General features: G+C 31.1%; 2 protein-coding genes across 3 annotated transcripts in view; one reads left to right on the top strand and one right to left on the bottom strand.

Annotated features, from left to right (window-relative positions):
* LOC126839014 (tRNA N6-adenosine threonylcarbamoyltransferase, mitochondrial) overlaps positions 1 to 2113 on the bottom strand; it is a 32685-nt gene extending 30572 nt beyond the window's left edge. Inside the window, exon 1 of the mRNA XM_050573910.1 lies at positions 1799 to 2113. The gene's annotated coding sequence lies outside the window, so the exon portion shown is untranslated. The remainder of the gene's footprint in view (positions 1 to 1798) is intronic.
* The window catches only part of LOC126839011 (solute carrier family 2, facilitated glucose transporter member 1-like), a 38114-nt gene extending 21404 nt beyond the window's left edge, over positions 1 to 16710 (top strand). For both annotated transcript variants that reach the window (XM_050573906.1, XM_050573907.1), the window contains 8 exons: positions 7249 to 7347; positions 9732 to 9951; positions 13377 to 13510; positions 13596 to 13809; positions 14244 to 14431; positions 14573 to 14785; positions 14879 to 15082; positions 15938 to 16710. In XM_050573906.1, coding sequence (XP_050429863.1) covers positions 7249 to 7347; positions 9732 to 9951; positions 13377 to 13510; positions 13596 to 13809; positions 14244 to 14431; positions 14573 to 14785; positions 14879 to 15082; positions 15938 to 16081 — 1416 coding nt within the window. In that variant the 3' untranslated portion in view covers positions 16082 to 16710. The remainder of the gene's footprint in view (positions 1 to 7248; positions 7348 to 9731; positions 9952 to 13376; positions 13511 to 13595; positions 13810 to 14243; positions 14432 to 14572; positions 14786 to 14878; positions 15083 to 15937) is intronic.
* Positions 16711 to 16967: the final 257 nt, after the last annotated feature.

Below are 16967 nucleotides of genomic sequence, written 5' to 3'. Positions count from 1 at the left end.
AATGTCAACACTGGATTGTGGTCGGTATGGTATCACGTGTAGAGTATATCGTTAAATTATTGTAGTTTATTATCTACGGCAGCGTTTTCTTTTATTTGTTGTATAGTTACACAACGTATTGACTAATATGATAATATAGCGAGAGTAACATTCTCTAATTTAAACAACTTCTCATAAACTCATCTGGAGATCACACGGGCTAAAGTCCGTGCAATTCACCAACCGAGCTAGCCAAGTGACTTTTAAATAAAACTATTATGTAACGTTTTAAAATAAAAATGGACATCTGCTATGTAGATAGTATATTTTCAAAAATTGTATAACGGTTCTCCTGAAAAAGTTGGTTTTGTCTTTTTTTTTATTACCAGCTTTCCAATTTATAACTAAAAATAATTATAGTACACAATTCAAAATTACTTTTACAACTTATCGAGCTTATCATGACAAACTAATAATTTATATCGGGTTACGAGTTAGACCCTTTTGAGGTGGCTCCTAATTTACAGTACCTTATTGGGTCGGGTTTGAAGACTTTCAGGGCCTTTGGCCTTTTAGAATCCATAAAATATGGCACCATTTAATATTAGGTAACCAAATAATCCGTTGGGAAGACTTATAAAATATGTCCATCGGAGATTAAAGAACAAAAATTCAGATTATTTAAACAAAATCTATTAAAACAAAAAAATGTCTGTAGTTTTTTTGTTAATGCACTTCAACTGATACTCCTCTCAATAATCTCAATTATAGATTAGCAAAAGCCTTTTTTTTTGCCGCGGTTGACATAACTTTATATAACCTATATATCACTATTATACACGTAGAACTCTGTGACCTTGATTTCGTTGCGTAATAACTATAATTTAACTATAACACTTGCTGATGAAATGTATATGATTAAACATATAGGCACAGGAGCATGACAAGTAAGCACTCTCAGCGTAGAGTACTTACTTATATATGTACTAGAACCCTAGCGGTCACGCGGCCCTAAACAACCGTTGCGTGATGACTTCGACGAAGAATGATTTCTTGATATTTTTTAGTTTAGGTGATGCGAAGCTGAGAAAGTTTTCGGGCGTCAAGAGAAATATACATGTTTTGGGCAAAGTAGATGGCTTATAACTTGAATGAAAAGTATAGGTACTTTTCAAACTTTTTTCCGAAAATATTGAGCAATTTAAACAGCTATTTAAATGTTAAAAAATGTACCATAAACCGCGGGCAGTTTGAACAGACGAGTACGCAGTAAAAATACATAGCTGGACCAACTAAAATTAGAAACACAATAAATGTATAGTTGCAATACTCAATAAATAGTTGCTTTGACTAAATATTTAGTCGAGCCATAATTATTAACTATATTAACCATAATTTTAGTTGGTCAACTATGTATTTTTTTCAGTGTAGTTTGTAAAATTTGATTACAAATAAAAAATAGAATGTGGGAAGTAGCGTAAAAACTGTTTAATTTGGATGGTCAAGGTTACGACCGACGACATGCATGTGTTTAAGTGTTACACAGCCGGCTCAAATGCCAAGCAGAAAAAAACTGCACAATTTTATATTAAATATTATGGTTGTTCTGTGTGTTTTAATAAACAATAATAGAAAGTAAATTCGAATAATGTATTGTACTAAATGTTGCTCTATGTACATCAGACATTGTAAAGACTTCCCAGTCATAATAAATATATTATGTGACAATTTAAACATTGCACCGTCTAATCTGGTTGCCATAGAAAATTGTTTTCTATGTCAACCGGGCGTCTCATTGACTCACTTAGATCCGACCTACCTTGTCTGTACGGTGTGTACTTGCTGCGCTGTTCACGTTAAGACCCGTGTGTCCAAACCGACCGTTAAAATGTACACGATGACGGCGTAAATTATTGAAGTCAAAACGTGTAGGCAGCCAGCACTTCGCTTTATTTTATTAAAGGTGCGATTGTTCAAAGTCAAAAATTGCCCATACGTCACCGATGAAATATTTCTATTTCATTTCCGAATCACTCGAGGACGATTTGTTAGCATAATATTTTTTGCCACGAGAATTCACGACCAGTTCAGTGTTATACAAAAGGCGCACTATGTACAGCTATATTGTATTCTATGTATAGTAAGCTAACAGTGTATACAAGTACTGAGTAAATTTGATTTTTATTGCCCACGGATTTTCGACCCAGTCGTATAAAATAACAGCTTATGTTTCATTTATTTCTATTGAAAAAAATCAACCCAGCTTAATAATGATTAATCATGCGAATTAATCCACACCTTTCAAAAAATTATCGAAATACTCATACTCGAAAGTGTTATCAAGGCGAGCTTGAGTATATCTACGTGTTGCGGGCCACATATTATACATAGAAGGTCTTAATCCGTGCTAGAATACTAAAACCTACGACTGAAGTGTGTACGTATCACGACAGGCTCGAGCACTGATATATTGGGTTATCTTAATCCAATAATGCAATGGTACCTATACACTTAATGCGAATATATTTTTAATAATAATAGTTCTATTCAAATTATAGCATATTAGAATTATAGTAAAATAATCAAATAACTATCTCAATAAATAACAATAAATTAAGAATTTGAGTTTGAGGGATATGTTTATTGTGCTAGTTGAATTTAAAAGAAACTTGTTTTATTTAGAATGCCATTGGTTCAAGTGTATTGGTTCAGTTTCAAAACCTGTGGGCTGTGTCAAATCAATAACTAATGTTGGAACAAAATTTAGATAACTTAATGTAACAAAGTATTTGTTGATTATTACTATTGTAGAAGCACATTTTAGGCAACGGCCTCGCCAATCGTTATTAGCGACTTGGGCACGTATAAAGCTCACGTGGACGACTCGATCGTGGTGTTCTGCAATTTGTTATCCTCTGGCAAGTGACTCTGGTTTTTTTCCCTTGATAAGACTAATACTGCCGACATATAGGCTTATCTCTAGTGAGTAATGTATATTATAACATGTTAAACGTCACTCGTATATTGTGACTCATTTGAGGCAAAATATTTATAAGAAAACATAAAAAAATACAAAAATCGTTATTTGATATGTTTTTATAACGGTTTACTTGTTCAATTTCGTATTGAAGCGATATTAGTTTTTTTTTACTATATTGGTTGTAGTTGACACGTTTTGAGTCGAGTACGGTTATTTTATACATAAATTCATTTTCAATGGTCTTTTATAATAGCTTTATTTGCATTCATCTTAACATACATGCGAGATCTTAACATTTAACATCTTTTACGTAAAACGATTATTATTTTTTACCAATTGAGATGTAGAAGCGTATAGACTCGACTAATTTCTTTAGAAGTATACGATTTTTATGTAAAAGGTTTTAATTTCATTGACTTTGGGGTTTGAAAATTAGGGAAAGCAAACTTTTTTTGACGTATTACTTCAAACCGTTGGTAGCTTTTTTATTTAACAGTTAATGCCTAATAGGGCAACCAAAACTGTTATATTCGCCATAATAATGTTAGATATGACGCGCATGGTGATAACAAACAGAAGTTCGGCTTTTATTATTAAAATATGCCTATATTTATGTATATATATATATATATATATATTGTTGCCCGCTGTTCTCGAGCACCTTTTCACCGGTTAATGATTGCCGCCGCGGTTTTCTCTATTGTATTCCGAATCGCCTGTACCACGACAATACCATGACAGAATTCAATTATTTCCTCGTACGTTAGGTTTTATAATAACAATGTACTTACTGTAGGTACAACAAAGTCAAATAATAGCTGATGTTCATCGCGCTGTTTTTCTATTTTAACACAGTAAACGCGACTTACAATAGCGACGACAATGCACTATGCAGGCCGCTTCCTGCTCCCTCTCCATTTTCGTGTAAATAATTATACCTATATGGTGTGTATATAGTAAATTCCCAGGTCTTATAATCAAAACTGCGGTTCCAAAGAAAATCACACTATGTAAAAGTGGCCTAGCATTGCCCGCAACGCTAGTGCACGATGTCCGCATACTCTAAGGCCGTTTTATCCTTGTTTCGAAACTGCTATGTATTAATGATTATATAATACGTTTGCGGACTGGCATCGCGCAGTCATCATTAAAACTCAATATCATAATAATAATTGTTGAGCGGAAACCATAGATTACATTTTCTAGGTCCGACGGAAATCCATCAGCTATCACACGGATGTGTCCGAGCAGTCTCTCCGTAGTTTCGACACGGTCAGTGCATAAGTACAACAAACGCATAAAATGCATCGCAACAGAAATCACGGCGTTCGACTGGAAATAACAATTTTTTTTCGATTTAAAATTTGTGTATAATTAGATACACGTATGGTCAGTCCATATTAGTATTACATTCGGGTCAGACAGTACTACTAGGTACAGGGTGCTGACGCCGTTACTAGGTATATGTGTCCGTCGTCGTATAAACGGCTAGAGGCTGTTGAATATTATAGTAAATGTGAATAAAGGTGATTCGTCGAACGCAAGCGAGCTGTATAATATTATGTAGTTTCTTGACGGTTTTTAATTGATAGTGAAAATAGAATAATTATGATATATGCGCGCTGACTGTAATATTCATAATAATTAATTGGTTCGACCTTCGAAATGTCTTTGTCGGAGTGGTAGGCGCAGATGGTGTGACAGTTTTTCGATGGACATTATACGGGTCGACGCATCGATCGATTGATCGAAAATATTCGGCTTTATTACCTATTTGCTTAAAATCGTTTGGTCAAAATATTTGTTTGGCAATGCAGGTCAACGCTATGAAATGTTTATAGAAAAAAAAAATGGTTATACAATTTTTGAAATGACAACGACTTGTTATTGGCGATAATTATAAATCAGCAAACATCAATATTAAGAAATTAGGTTAGCGAAATTTTGGTAAATTGATGTAGTAATATCAAGCTCGAAGCTATCCGATTTACAGCTTTCAATATTATGTGTACTGTATCATCGTGATCATTTTTATACAAATTACAATAATATAGTATAAACAGCTCAAGTAGTATTTTAACTTTTGACTGAGGTATTGATTTTACAAATACAACATGTTTGTATAAAATGTATTTTTTTGTACACCCAAAAATAAGATAACATTTTATAATCGCTTGTCGCTGGACCAGTTTTACTGATCAGTAACGCTGTCGATCCGAAATTTAATAAGGTATTTGTTATTGGTAATCCTAATTCCTACCATTAATGTTGAAAAAGTATATGACCTCACAAAATATGTTTTTTTAAAGCAAAATTTGATAAAGCATAGTTTGCATCGGCTTGCGTGGGTGGATCAAATCAGTATACTTGTATTATACGTCTTATAATGTATATATAATTACACTATTGTAACATTGTATGCTTTCAGTGCAATTTTTGATAATGAAAACCAACAATAATGCAACACCAGTTTTATATTTTTTTTTTGGGGGGGGGGGGGGTTAGTGATTGAAAAACATTGGTTTCACAATGGAATATCGCAAGATAAGTCTCAAAATCTAACCATAAGAAGTTTTTATTAATCAATGTTGATAAAACAAATATAATAAGAAATCAAATAACAAGAAGATGTTAGTATACGAACAAATATTTCAAAATAATCAATAATTTTCCTTAAAAAATTCTGTTAAGATTCCTACTAAATTATCAAGTTTTCTAAAGAATCACTACAGTAACTAACTGAATCAACTTTTCCCTAATTAGCGACCTTCGTGGAGTTAATGGTCGTTCTAATGGTTTTCATAATGATTTCTAACATATTTAAACATTAAGTATATTAAAAAATAATAGTTATTTGAAAATTCTCATTTTTAAAAGTATATAAACATGTAGTTTTTTTTATTGCTGAAATTAATGTATATATTCATATTTTACCAATAATAATTAAACGAGAAATTTAAATAGTGAATAATGAATATATAAAACAAATATTAAGCATTATGAATTTGTTACTTGAGTGGAATGCGCATTTTCTCTTTAGTCACGTTAAATCAATATTAGCATTGCAAGTAGCTCGTTATACATTAAACAAATGTATTTCGTTGGAGGCCAGATAACGTTTGATAAACATTGAAATTTCAAAGAATTTGTGTCAAGTTACTTCTTCAACCATTTGAAATCGAATATTTATACAGTTTTCCAGTACGCCGGTATAAGTAAATTTCATAACTGGTTTTCCTTGAATAAAATAAACATAATATTGTGTTTCTTTAATGTCCATTCAAAGTTTATCGAGTTAAAAGAAAACCATCTGATAGGTAAACTATAAAGAAAATTTAGATTGCGTACGGTCAATATTGTAAATACTCATGTCTAATACAGAATACTAACTAGCAAATAGTAACCTAAATAAATGGTCATCGTTGTTTGATTTATACAAAGACCAAAGTCATAGTGTACATAGTTTCCAAGACTATAATATATTAGTGTATAATATTACACCGGGTATATAATATGAATTGTACAGGGAAACTACTGGAGTGTAACAACTTTGGCGGTTGTTTATAAGATTTCTTTAAATACATTTAAAATCATATTCCACGTTTCGAATTTAATACTAATATTTCTAAAACGTTTTTTGGATTTTCGTTTATTAATCGGCAATTATATTATTAAATATTTTAAAACAGTTGGATGAACCATTGGTTTTTTTTTGCTCGGGAAAATCTGTTTATTTATACTACATTTTGTTGGTCGATACGAAAAGTGCCATAAACTCTAGTTTATCGACGGCTAATTGACGTTCAACTAACACCGAACTTCCTTCAAGACGGCTATCGATTGTACGGTTAGGAGAGAGGGTTGATTGAGCGTTCGGTTTGATAGTTTATACGTTATTTTAATTTATCAAATCGAAAACCCCAGAATCGTCTATAATATACTTGCCTATCTTAATACATGAAACGTTGATAGGTACTATACTGTTATGTTAGTATATTGTATGGATTTGCGATAATAACTCTCTAAAGCTGACCAAAGTTCATACGGTTTTCAGTTTAATACCGTCCGTCAAACGACCGACCGGCGCGCAGCACATAATCTTCACATGAAGTTATTTTTTTATTAATTTTTAAGCAGCCCAATCCCCAAAAACCGCCGTAAACATGCGTGTTATTAGAGTGCTGACCGCGTTAATTTATAACTGGAAATCTTCACCGACCAGCTATCCCCTGGCCGTACCCGAAGACGGTATGAGACCTAATCAACCCGAATCGACTTCTGTGTTTCAGAACCTAAACGGAAGACTTGTGTTCGCCATCATAGCGTCGGCGTTCGGTTCGGCCTTCCAGCACGGATACAACACCGGCGTGGTGAACGCACCCCAAACCGTAAGTACCTAACTTGTATAATATGATATTAAACGTAATGTACATATAGTGTTAAGGGCAACGAAAAGCGTCAAATTGTATACAAATAAAGTCTAAAGTCACTTTGCAAAGTGTCTACGGAACCGATCATTTAAAAACAAAATGATTTTGTTAAGTCTAAAGCTTACTATCTCCTCTACGGGGGAATAAAACATCGATTTTGTTATTTTTGTATTTAACAATTATTTATAAGCGTTTATATTTTTGCTTTTCATAGGATTTTCTAATAAATTTACCTAATTATTTTTAATAGCTAAAAAAAATCGATCTTTAGCCCCCACAGAAAAAATAGTATCTAAGCTTCAGATAAAAAAAAAATAATAAACCTGAACTTTTTTCATCTTAAAATTAGTTGGCATATTTAAAATGATTAGTAGATAAATTTTCTTTAAATATTGCCGATCCTTTGGTCTTTATTAAACAGCCCTTTCTGTCCCCCTTTACTTAATCACAACAATATACTAATATATTATGCAGAGCAACTACTAGTAGGTTTTCTGAAACAATAACATAACAGCAGCCATCAGCAACCTGTTAAAATACGGGTTGTTAACAATATTAATTGTTTTTTAGAAATGTCGTTAAAAAAATATTACAGATAAATTGTTCATTGGAAATATTTCAATGTCTCTAATCATAGTGTTATTGAAACGATTTTATATTTTTACTTTTGACGGCAGAATAGTGAAATATTAAATTCTCCTAAAATATCGAGTGTTAGTAAAAAATTACATGACTTTTATCTAAAATATTTAAACAAAAATCCAAACTTGTTTTTTAGGAGCCATTTAAAATAATATCAATTGGTATTTACTTCTTAAATGTTCATAAAATATAAAAATAACAAGTATCGTATGCTTACAGTAACTATTTAAATTTTAGATTTTTTTTTATCAAGGTAGTTTTGTTAGAATCATTAAATATATATTTGGCCAAATTATTTATTTAGTTATTCCAACTGTAAATGTCATGTGTATTTTTTCCCTGTGTGTAGATACTCAACTGTTTTGTAAGTTACAATTTGTCAAACATTAATACAGTAATAATGTTGGAATTTACTCCTCATATGTGTATTATTGGTAAAATTGTTATGTTAGTAAAGTTTTAGATGTTCATGTAACTTATCGTATTATCTCAACTTATCTTAACTTATCGTATGTCATCAAATGCAACCGGCCCACAATATGTAAGCTCAATCCTACATGACTAAAAGACATTTTTTTATGGTCGGTTTGAATTTTAAAAAGTGGAAAATATTGTTTGAGATAATTATTTTATTGAAATCGCATAAGCGATAAAAAATTACCACTAGTTGGGTATTTAAAAAAAATAATAAACGCTGGTAACTCCTCATTCAAGTTATAAAAATACACGTATTTCCATTGTTGATTTTTACCAAATGAATTTTATAGTTCAGGTTTTACTATCGCGTTTAATGACCACTTGCTATGACTGATTTCCAATGATAAGTATATACTATGCTGTTTTTCCACGCGTTTATTCCAACTAGTGGTTGGAATAAAAATACACATAAAGGGCTGCAGGGAAAAAAGATCAATGTCAATTTTTTAACATTCTGAGAAAATCATGTTTTTAATTTCAAAACGTAATACATTTTGCCTGTATGCCTAAACTTCCGGTGGTCGTTACTCTCGACTAATCTATTTTTCCCTGGTCCGAGCGCATTAAAGATACAATACATCAATACAAATTATTTGATACCAAAATCTCATTTTCAAAAAAAATTTACATTGATCTTTTTTCTCCGCAGCCCTTCACATAATAACGACAACCTGCTTTAATAGTCGGTAAACGCGGGAAAACTGTCACTAAGTAAAATAAGGCAAGAAAAATAATGATACATTTTTCCTTACTCGTTACGCATTGATCTAGGAAATTTAATCAGGCAAAATAAAAAAAATAGTATCTGTGATAAACGCTGTGATAGGTTTTGGTGAAAACCCCTTAAAAACACTGTATTTATAGTTTAAGCTTATAAATAATAATTATTTTAAATTACTTGTAATAAGTAACATTAAAAGAAAGTGACGACTGACGCTCAGCACCTGAAATTAAGTTTTGTCTGTCGCTGCTTGATCCTAATGGATGAGATCACCTAAATTGTTTATCACGCTATGGTCCTAATACATATGTTCCACAGAAAACCCAAAACTAAAAATAGTGATAATGTTAAAAAAAAAACAATTCACAAAAAAAAAAAATCAATATGATTACGGTCCAACAATGTTTTAAGTGTAATTATAATTATAACGATAAGTAGCACATTAAAATAATTGTTATTATTATTTTTTGTTACAACAATATTAATTTTTTGAAATTTTTAGTTAATTGAAGATTGGATAAGGGGAGTGCTGTCGGCCAGAGATAATGGAGCACAAGTTGACAAGTCTCAGGTGACGTTAATTTGGGCCATTGCTGTATCAATATTCTGTTTTGGCGGTATGATTGGCGGTCTGTTGACCGGTGTCGTGGCTGAGAAGTATGGCCGTAAAGGCGGTCTACTTGTGTCAAACGTATTAGTCATCTTTTCGGCCCTACTTCAAGGTTAGTATAGATCAATATTCAAGTTGTGTGGCTGTTTCCACATAGAGGTTTTGTAAATTTAATTTGGGAGGCGTTACTAAAGGGGAGGACGACTAGTAATTTTGGTGGTCGTATTATCAATAAAATACAATTTTAATATTTTGTATCTTCAAATTTAAATGATATTTATGAGTTCAATAATCGTACGAGGTCTCTAAAATCGTAAGTGATGAGGAGTATTTAGAAAATTAACGACTTTTTCAAAAGCTCTTATAGGTTTCAGAAAGTACGATCTTTGAATCTACTGATTGTAAATTTGTTTATAAAATAATATTAACAACACTAAGTCGTATTGTCACCTTTTTTCAAGTCATAGACGTTATTGTTTGGACTAGTAGAGTGTTCAGTTGGCTGTAGATGTAAATAGGTATATCATTAAAAAAAATACTACAAATACTGATTACTTAATAAATGGTAAATCAAACATCATAATTTATATACCGTCATTAATTATTTGTAATTTAGTTGTCAAGAATGTCGACAATTTATTTTATTATTTATTATTATTTAATTGAACCGAATTAATATTTGTTTAACAATCATAAATTTTTTCGTTTGTTTCAATTATTATTTGTTTTGTTGTACTACTGTTATAAACATTTGGCGTATTATACTTTTTAAAATAATTGTTATCATGATGGTTAGCTTTTATTAAAAGACATTTAATATTATTGATTATTATTTAATTTATTATCATAATACATTTATTTAAAAGAAGATCTCGCTCACCTCGAGAAACATGATAACATCAGTCCTTATAAATAAATACATTTTTTTGTTTAAAACAATTATTTCAAGAAGAAACTCTTAACTTTTGTAGTATAGTTTTTCCATCTTGCAAAGCTACTGAAGTTGCACGTTTCAAACATTTCTCTACCCATTTTGTATTGACCAATTTGGAATACGATACATTATGACAAACCATTTGTAATCAATTATACTTAAATGGTTCATTACTAAGGCCATTTAGTATTTATAATATTCATATCCAATACCCACGAAAGCTTTATGACATTTGCAGTAAGAATTTCATACTATGACCTTTATACAAGTCATTTAAATATACATGCCCCTAGTTTTAAAGAACATTTTAGAGATAATTACGACAGGTCATATAGGTTACATTACAATCCGTTTTAAACTCGTGTGACACATTTGCCTGCCGAGGACTTATAGTACACGTATTACAAACAAACCTACACATACACCATCTGTAGTTGACCTGTAGTGTATGATGTTTGTCAATTGTACTTGCGGTATTCAATTTATTTTAATTGAGTTAAATGTTACTCGGCTGTGTTGTCTTCCTTCCGCCAAACATCATGTATTATAGGTACATACATATACTCTATAATAAGAAGAAACGAATAATAAAATTTATATTACAATTCAGTATTTCTTATTGATTAATACTCTGCGTTAATAGTTTTAATTTGCATATAAACATGTACCATACACGACTACAGTTATATTATTTATGTTTATTTTATACACACTATATTGTCATTCGGGTCGTGGAAAATTCCATTCGACGTATGCGGTTTGAATAAAATAGTACATGTCAAATGCGGTTACTTGAAAAGTTATCGTGACTTTAATGTCCTTCGTTAAGGTTTTTATGGGGACAAAGTGTAAAATCAGGCATTTTCAAGGCTGGACATTAACGAATTAAAAAGTTTTAAAGCTACTTTTTCCGATTACTCGTTAAATTAACGAGTTACTTTTTAATAAAAATGTTTAACAAGTTATTTTTAAAACAACAAATATGTAGTTACCTACAACGAAAAGTTAATTATCTACTTATAATGATATAATTTATAAAATCAATAAATTGACTCAAACAATAAGATTACAAACAGTAACTCTGGTTTTTTTTTTTAAAACATTTTTTCCTCACATTTCTAGAATAGTTAGTTTATTGTTTTGAATCATGATTAGAGACCGATATTACAACAATATATATATATATACTAAACTGTTATTGTTAGCATAAAAAACACATTTTTTCAATGATGAATACTTTATAATTCATTTTAAACTAAAAAACATTTAGGTTATCCTTTTTTTAAATAACTTTTAACTGAACTAAGTTACAGTTTTTTTTAAATATATTCTTAAATTATTTTCAACAACCTAATTTGATTTTTTTTTTTTTAATTTACGAAACTAGTAAATAAAAATTATACGTAGCCTTAGGCTATGTTTTATAATGATTTATTCTATCTATTGGTCAATAAGAACAAATAAACATTTTTTGTGCCACTAGCGTCCTAAATACATTTACTATTCTTTTTTTATTTCAAAGGCAATATAGAAAGAAAAAAGGTTGGATCGTTAATTAGTTCGTCATTAATTAAATAGGTGGTAACTAATCGGTTACATTTTTTTAAAATCCATTTACATATTTGTATAAATAGTCTTCATACAATATTTAATTTTTCATTTATATCAGTTTGATTTATTTTGTTTAAATTAAGTAGAATAATATATTTTGTAAAAAGTATATACTATGTTTTGTTGTTAAAAAAAGTACACTTGTGTTGGGTTGGCAAGTTTAAGTATGGGTTTACTTTCCCCCTAACATATAAGGTCGTTTTGTGCATTTTATTTTTCAATGCCTTCATGAATTGTTTATTTTAGATTACATATTGCTGTATACTTTTAATATATTCATTTTTTTCATCAGTTAGTACCTACTCGTAATTGTATAAATTTACAATACTTGGAAGTCTAATATGTAAAAATGTACAATTTTAGTCCTAATAAATAAGAGTTATACATTTTTTGCTTTTTAAATAGCTAATTTTTAAATGTTTTTAAAAATGTCAAACGCATTTGTTATAATATACATTCGAAATGAATAATAACGTAAGAATTCTTTTTAATAAATCGATTATTATCCGACTATATTTTTTATCATAATGATTAAACGATTTTTATTAGCATAAAATATAAACATACATAAAAAGTAAAAAAATCAACACTAGTTTTGCAGTTTTTCTTCGCAATTTTATTTTCTTGCATTGTTACACCTTAGGTCTTAAATTACTATATTACTATGCATAAATATATGTGCTGTATGCACTACAAACTATAATATGTATGCATTAAATGCATTTATTTTTGCGTGCAAATACTTTCACTGGCAAATGCACTTAACCATATAAGGCGCGACCAGGTCCTTGTGGACACACAGGACACGACAATGTCCAAACGGTAGTGGACATTATAACTTATTGTACTTTCATGTGCATCTATTTATATAATAACATATCGTGCAAGGTATACAGTTACAGCTGCAACACTGGGGTGACGTCAGCATGCCACGGCATATCGATTTAATAATAATACATTTTTGTTTGAAAACTCTTTTTGTTGTATTACAGGAATATCAAAAATGTGTTCGTCTTACGAACTGATTGTTGTCGGTCGTTTTTTGATTGGTATCAATTCCGGTCTTAACGCTGGCCTGACGCCCATGTACCTTGCCGAGATTTCGCCCATGAACCTCCGAGGATCTGTAAGAGCGTCATATTATATTTAACAATTTTTTTTTTGTTACATCGATTACCTACGCAAAAATGTAACTTGTATTTGATTTTCAGGTTGGTACGGTATACCAGTTGGTCGTCACGATCTCCATACTGATTTCTCAGATCTTAGGTCTCGATTACATACTGGGAACGGCTGATAAATGGCCCATACTGTTGGCCATAATTATCGTACCGGCTGTGTTTATGTTCCTCACTCTACCCTTCTGTCCGGAATCGCCAAAATACACTTTGATCAACAAGAAGCAAGACATGGAGGCGCAGAGAGGTGCACAATCTCACAATTGTCTACACATTGCCGAGTTGCACAAACAAATTATTAATATCTAATATTATAATATTTCTTTCAAAATCGTTAAAACTTGATCAATCGCGGTTTCTACTGTTTTTCTTTCTCCCCACTACTTCCATACATTTAAGGTTGGTGGCGAAAGTCCTTGATTTTTCCTTTACCTCCTTTGTTTCTTCTTTGTACATTCATTAGTCTTAACATATTTTCTCTTATATTTTTTTCTGTTAAATGAATCATGAAACACATTTATAAGACCACGGTTAGCTTAAATTAACGTTTATGCAACGCAGCAAATTATATACAAATTTATGTATATATTATATATATATATATATATATATATATATATATATATACATAACATTTGTTGAGAAACTGAGGTATTTTACAATATTATTTTTGACCAACAGGTTTACAATGGTTTAGAGGAACCATAGAGGTACACGAAGAAATGGAGGAGATGAGAGCTGAGAGCGATGCGATGAAACTGATACCTCGTGTCACCCTCAAGGAAATGTTAGTGAACCCGATGTTGAGCATTCCTTTGGGAATATCTGTAATGATTATGTTGTGCCAACAATTGTCCGGAATTAACGCCGTGAGTATCTACAGTATACTGATAAGTGATAAGTGTTTGTTTTTGATGGATAGTAAAAATGTTACAACTTTCAACGTTTTCTCCAAAATATCTAAATGATATACATTTGACTGATCTACTTGTTTTTTGCTCATCAAACAGGTCATGTTCTTTTCGACGAAAATTTTCGAAATGGCTGAAATGACGCCGGACGGTGCCAAGTACGCCACACTGGGAATGGGTTCCCTTAACGTCATTATGACTCTGACTTCGTTGTTCCTGGTCGAACTTTCCGGACGCAAGACCCTACTTCTTATCGGTTTCTCCGCCATGTTCGTCGACACTGTTTTGCTGACCATCGCTCTCATGTTTGTGGTAAGTATAGACCGTTGACAGAGACGGCTCATTCCCAAATGGATTTTCGCCGAGTCGCTCTGTACTAATATGTTAATGTCGTTTTCTCTTTAGAAAACTGCCGTTTGGGTGTCATACATGGCCATTATCTTTGTCATGGTGTTCGTGATTGCTTTCGCCGTCGGACCGGGATCCATCCCGTGGTTCTTGGTTTCCGAACTGTTCAACTCATCCGCCCGCCCTCTGGCCACCAGCATAGCCGTGGGAGTCAATTGGACTGCTAACTTTGTCGTCGGCTTGGGTTTCCTTCCTCTGCAGGTAACTGTCGTTAATGTTGTGGAAATGAATTTCAATTTCAACCAACGGTCAGAAAACAGTAGTAATACAACGGTCTAGTTGTAGTACTAGTATATATCTAAATAGATTGTTGTTGAACACTAATCAAACACTAAAATGTATGTAGAAATGCATACACAGTGTTCCTGGAAAATTGTTTTAAAAAAAATTAGATCAATACATATTGCTTTGACTTTCCGACTGTGAATCATTTCGTGTGAGAAACTGGAATGATATTGCATATTCAAATTTCTATCATAGTTATTAGAACATACTTCATAATGCGTGACATCAATTATTATTATTATCTAACACATATCTATAAAAAAAAACTTTGAAATAAATCGTGTTTCTCACAAAATCCTTGGCCTCATGGGTAAAAATAAACATTGTTTTTATTCGTATCGTATTTATTTGAGTAGTACAAGTCGTTTTCTAAAAAAATGTTATTACCAATTTTAAACAATATTTTCATGTAAAAATATAATCGCCAACAAAATTAACATTAAAAATATTGAAATGTTTTGACAATTAGGAATTAGTGCTGAAACAATGCCTGTGTATATATATATATATGCACACTATTTTTTTTAAATACTTTTTACATATCAATTTAAGTTTCAAAACAAACGCACTTAAAATATTTGGTTTTGTAATTACCCTGAGCAGTTTGACTTGCTGAAAATCAGCAATTAACCTACTGATAATACGGTTTACATAGTAGTGGGTGAATAAAAAATCGTCGATCGCCTATTTGGCATTTCTGACCAAGGAGAGAATTTGTCGCATACTCTCGACGGCAACCTATATTAACATGTATTTGTCTACTTTTTTCAGGAACTCTTGGGACCTAATGTGTTCCTTATATTCGTGGTGTTGCTCGCGCTGTTCGTTCTGTATGTAGCCAAGAAAGTTCCCGAAACCAAAAACAAAACGTTGGAGGAGATCCAGATGCTGTTCAGACAAGAGTCTTACAAATAAATTCAAACATTCAACGAACAGATCAAAATGGTCTCATGAGCTAGCAACACGTCGTTTGAACGTGATAAGCCACCGAAAAATAAAAGATTCATCGGATCGCAGCACTACCAACTATAACTTACGAATACCTTTTTATGTAATTATAACTATATATTTTTAGATTTTAATATAGAGAACAAACATTAAATATGTAATAAAAACAAATCGATATTAGTCGATATTAGGTTTACTGCTGTCATTTTTTGTCAGTAGTCGGTCGTATTTTTTTAATCAAAACACAAAACTGTATAGTAAAAAAAACCAATTAATTATACTTAGAAATATATTATATATAATGTTAATGTCGATAGTGATGGCATATTATACGATGATTGTTAACGGGGGAAAAACCGATATCTTCCATTAAAGTAACTTTATTTTAGTTTTTAATCTATTGAGTTTTATTCGTGTAGATATTTGTTGATAGATGACGTTTCATATTTATATAATTCACATATGTTTCATTATTGACTACAAGTCATTAATGAAATATATGTTTTTACTACTCGTGTAAACGTTGTGTTGTCATAGTATAACGATTATTTATTTTATTTTATGTATTTTTTATTTAATAAAACTATAATTTATGATGAGTGTATATTGCTTTTTTGCAAATTTTACTTTTTGCAGCTGTTAATGTAAATAATAATAATTATGTATTGTCTAGTTAGAGAGCATTGCAATCCTTAATCAGGACAATTTAGAAGAATCTGCTTACTTAGCTCAGATTTAAATCAAGCATCAATGGGAAGTTGTATAGTATCAACAATATTTAATATATTATACTAAAAAAAAAAATATTTATTTTATTAAAATTATGAAAAACATAAATAATACTTATGAATGA

This window comes from Adelges cooleyi, unplaced genomic scaffold (genome assembly GCF_023614345.1).
Source record: "Adelges cooleyi isolate 19-005CV unplaced genomic scaffold, UGA_ACOO_1.1 ACOO_flye_CR_arks_rails_tigmint_CR_PRNA_30, whole genome shotgun sequence".
NCBI lineage: Eukaryota > Metazoa > Arthropoda > Insecta > Hemiptera > Adelgidae > Adelges > Adelges cooleyi.
Note: the sequence above shows the minus strand (reverse complement) of the source record. Positions and strands in the feature narration are given on the sequence as shown.